The 4,710-nt window shown below is 42.8% G+C and overlaps 1 protein-coding gene across 1 annotated transcript; it reads right to left on the reverse strand.

The window, feature by feature from the left end:
• Positions 1-246: 246 nt before the first annotated feature.
• Positions 247-1,035, reverse strand: LOC108360209 (fork head domain transcription factor slp1-like). The gene has a single exon (XM_017612401.1). It carries the CDS (start codon positions 1,033-1,035, stop codon positions 247-249), a length of 789 nt encoding a protein of 262 aa, XP_017467890.1.
• Between the last annotated feature and the right edge of the window lie 3,675 nt (positions 1,036-4,710).

Genomic DNA, 4,710 nt, shown 5'->3' on the forward strand with positions numbered 1-4,710 from the left:
GTAGCCAAACCTTAATTGCATTGTAAAACTGTGCTATTATTTTTTAATAGTGTATTTCTTACTTATGCCACTTAGTACTAAAAAAATAACCTTTTAAAACACGTTCATACATATAGGATCCATACCCAACTTGCACACATACATACATAAATACAATTGCTCGTACTTAAATTAATTAAATATGTATACTACATTCATTCATTTATTTGTAAAATCTTAGTCTCTAAGCCCCGCATCCTCGACTTTTCACATCGGCAACTGTTTGGCCGTCATGAATTCGCATTGTTGTTGATGGAACAGCATCTTTTGTTGCAGTTGGATGTATTGGTGTTGGAATTTTTGTTGATGCATCTCAATCAGTTCCTGCTGTATGAGCTGTTGTTGTTGCTGGTGATAGAGGAACCACATTTGTTGCTCCTGCATGGCCTGCATCATCATCGCCTGTTGCGCTCTACCAAGTTCCTCGGGAGTGGGGAAATAAACTGCGTTGGGCGCTTGCGGATGGCTCATGGGAACGCCATGGGTAATGACTTGGTTCAGTGGATGGCCATATGTATTGCCAGTTAAATGAGCCACGTTGGAGTTGAATACGAGTCGGCCAGTTGAAGCGTTAACATTAACATCTTCAATAGCTGGATTCATGGCCCAATAGTTTCCACGACCGGGGTCATCTAAAGGGCGTGGCACTTTAACGAAGCATGAGTTGGTACTTAGGGTGTGACGCACCTGACTCTGCCAGCCGTGTTGGTCTCGTCGGTAGTAAGGAAAGTGGTCCGAAATCCAGTCTTGGATTGCACTCAATGGCAAACGCTTTTCCGGACTACTACGAATTGCCATGGCCACCATCGCACTAAAGGTGAAACCCGGTCTCTCCTCGCTGTCTTCCGAACCACTGCTATCTGGTGAGGCTGATCCGTCGGAGCGTGGCGGTGTCAGCGGTGCGTTATTCATGCCGTGCACATTTTCTTGAATATTTGCGCTGGTATCTCCAATAATATTGCGAATGGAGAAATTCGATTCGAATATGGGTGCCATTGTGGATGAAGTAGATTAGCTTTATAAATGAGACGACTTCGGAAGAATCTGTATTGGTGTTCAGTGAAGTTTGCAGTTGTGATGAGCTGACTGATGATGCATTCTCGAAAATGTCGCATTTTTATACTTACACAGAGCCACTCGAAGGCGCACTCATGGCAACGAAGATCCGAATTTCACTCAATAAATACAGGAGTCTATGTGCAAAATTACATATCGATCAACATTGCGAGTTCACTCAAATATTTTCATATTTAATATCGATAAATCAGTCCAAAACAAATTGAGTGAATTTTACCACAAATAAACATTTGAGTGAAAAGTCACATGAACTTCTGTTGTTTAAAAACTCCAAATTCACTCAAGACCATAATCCGCGGTTTGTAATATTAAAGGGATTATAGCGGCTAAGTCGGCAAAGAACAATGGAAAAGCGTGACTGGTGTTAGCAGGTATAAAGATGAGACAACTCGGGAAACCTTCCACGCAAGTTTTAGGTAAATTTGTATGACTTGACTTGAATAATGACTGATGTTTTGTCACACTCCTTTTAGCGCGTACTACAAAAGTCACTCAGACAGTAGGCAGCTATTTATGTGAACATCTCTTGTATTTTCACAGTAGAAACGTCTTTTGTCTGTCTGTCAATTTCATTCATTTCAAAGGATTATAGTTGCTGAATAACTGTATGTGAAAATTGCTTTCTGCGGTGTATTTAAACAGGTAAACACAGGTCGCAAATTGCGCGATTAATTTTTTCTTTTGGTATCGGATTTTTATGCAAATTGAATATGGAAAACATATACAAAAAATTTGCAGGAAGTATGCAAAATACTTATAAAAAGTTTATAAAACATATATAGTTGAATCTGCTACGAAAATATTTTTATGCAGCAATTTAAATAACACCTTTTGTACTTGCATCCATGTTACTACGATTTAGAGCAAATGAAACAAGTTTTTTTAAACGAATATCTTTAATTTTTTTAACAATTTGTATTTAGTTAACTCTCTAAACTACTTTAGTAGTATCTGTGGAAATCCATCAGCATTAGCGGCAGGGTTGCGGATTCTGGAGGCCCCAAACATTGCCAGAATCTCAAGCGTCATAGACCAGGAGCGCATCCTGGAGAAGAGTAGTTAGGTAACGCCAGTCCTCTCTTCTTCGGTGTCGATAGAGGGCTAATCTCTTGCAGGGGATGTGGGTCGAGAAGCAGCTCGCTCCAATGACGGAGTGGGTCCTCTTTTACAAACCTATAAAAGGAGGAGAAGGATGAAGAATCCGGAGTGAAATGCAAGCAGGGGAAATCCTCTTGTGTGGCTGACCGAACTCCTCCTGCGCCCAGGTCTTCGGAGGTTACTCCAGAAGCCAGTGGGATCTTAGTGAACGCTGCAAGAAAGGGAAAAATGCGGGGCACCCATCAATTCCTGCCCCAATGCCTCTTCGCGTCATAGGGTAGCGGATAGTGGTGTGGCATTGCCCAATTCCGATCTTGCGGCGAAATATCAAGGACAGCGACAGAAGAAGGCATTATCAGTGAGACAGACCTTTGGCTAAAACCAAGGGTAGAAGTAATGCAATGGTCGGTCGAGGCAGGACTACCCTCGCTATGACTGCGAAGCATCAAAGCCTTCCAACTACGCCAGGAGGTCTGGTGGCCACGCCAACTTCTTGTGACCGCGGGTTCGACTCGACATATGACTGGTGCAGAATTTAAATACTGCAGCAGCCATCTGATTTGGACCGTTATTGCGTCCGGCACTGCAGCCAATGCCCTTGGGTATGAGGAGAGGGATGGAACCATTGTGGTGAAATGCCTCTCCCAAGCTAACTGGAATAGGTTCAAGGCTGTAGTAAAAATAATACCGCGCACAAGGGGAAAGGACCCTGCTGCATTCCAGATCCCGATCTGAAAACGGTGGACGTACTTTCCTGCTTCCGTGCCCAAAATTCAGGGGTTGAAACCAAGCACTGGCGTATCATCTCTCAAGAAAAGAGTATCAACCGGGAAGGTAGAGAAGGTGCTACTCTGGATGCACAGATGGTCCAGGGCTCTGTGAACAGGGCTTCCAATTTGGCCAAACCGTGCCATTTTTGGCCCTATTTCACTACTAATGGGACTTAATTTTTCAATTTGGCACAAAGTGCCATTTTTGTGAAATCCTACCTGAACCTAAAACCTGACTCGTGAGTCGGTTTGAATGAGTTTGTGAAAATAAATATGTGTTAGTTACACCGACATGACTCCTGGCATGAATGATTCAACTCTGTGTAGTCGAAGGGGAGTTAACACGTATACAAATGACTCACGAACTGTGTATGTCGCCTATTACTTGTACCTCTTTTTCTCAACTAAAATTTTCTAATTTCTATAGGGTTTATCTTATTTTGGCATTGGACTTTTGCAAAACCGTACATGACAGCTATTCAGGAACCCTGGGTGTTCCAACAAAAAGTCTGTGGATTCAGTGAGTCGCGGGTGGACACTTCATTATTGCCTCCGCGTGCTTTGCATACGACTCTCTCTTGCCGCCACCTCCGGGGAAGGCGGCCAGTCTTGTGGAATACAGCGAGAACCGGAACGTCGGGTTGATCCTTTGTTGCGGTGCTAATGCCCAAAGTAAAATCTGGGGGCAGCACCAAATGAACGTGAGGGGAGTGGGCTGAGTATCTTGAATATGGGCAGTAAGCCAACATATGTTACCCCCAGAAGACAGGATGTGAATGATCTTACCCTACCTATGTAACTCCCGGTTAGGGTGGTAAATCCTGAGAAGATTCGCTCTCGGACCACAGGTTCATTGGGTTTCAACTTGGCAAGGGCACTATTTGCTCTGGCCGTATTTTTGGTAGCAAGTTGGGAACTAGACCACGACGCCACCTAGGATACGATCCACTCAAGCCATTTATGAGGGCTTACTCAATAGGCCTGATGGCTCTTTAACGGAGACTAGGATTGAGACCCTCGCTGAGAAATTAAAAGATGGACAGCATTTTATTGATGCTAGAAAATTATAGTGACTTCAGAAGAGAATATCTCATTTTCTTACGTGTAATTCCTATGAGCGAAATAAACGCTCAATGCGAGAGCTTTTAGAATTACCGTAGAGAACGGAGATTCATGAAGAATTATTACTATACAAAATACTAAAATTTGAGTCTTGTTCCGGTTGCATTGCAGCATAGTGTTTTTTTACATGGTCAGTGACCCCTTCGCCTTTATCTATATCAGCGCACACACTCCAATACCCCAAAAACAAATCTTGGCAGAAAAATCAAGACCTTTATTAAAATTTGACTAAGCTTCTTTCGTTAAGAGTTAGCGAAAAAGCTAAAACAGCTCAAACTTGTGATGCATAGGAGTAAAAGTGAATGCTATCACAACCTCTGCGATGATGCGGAGTACAAAACTTTAATGAATAAATAAACTTTGTTGTCGTCGTCCATTGTTTTCTAATAAGTACAATTTTGTACATTGTATGCATATCACACTATTCTTTGCTCGACCACATCACGGGTGACCAGTGGGGAAGTATGCTCGCGAAATGGATCTTCGAAATGCACCCACCCAAAAAACTGTTAAAAAACCTGTCCGTTGAAGCAGTCAGAAGTAAATGCTCGAAGGGATTTACAATAAAGTATTCCCAAAAGTCACCCCCGCCATCGTAAAGGCG

Source organism: Rhagoletis zephyria, unplaced genomic scaffold (assembly GCF_001687245.7).
Source record: "Rhagoletis zephyria isolate East Lansing unplaced genomic scaffold, Rhagoletis_zephyria_1.1 Rzeph_scaffold_00536, whole genome shotgun sequence".
NCBI lineage: Eukaryota > Metazoa > Arthropoda > Insecta > Diptera > Tephritidae > Rhagoletis > Rhagoletis zephyria.

What these genes read in the sequence shown, in the direction of transcription:
- LOC108360209 (XM_017612401.1), bottom strand. Translation starts at nt 1,035, where the DNA reads ATGGCACCCATATTCGAATCGAATTTCTCCATTCGCAATATTATTGGA.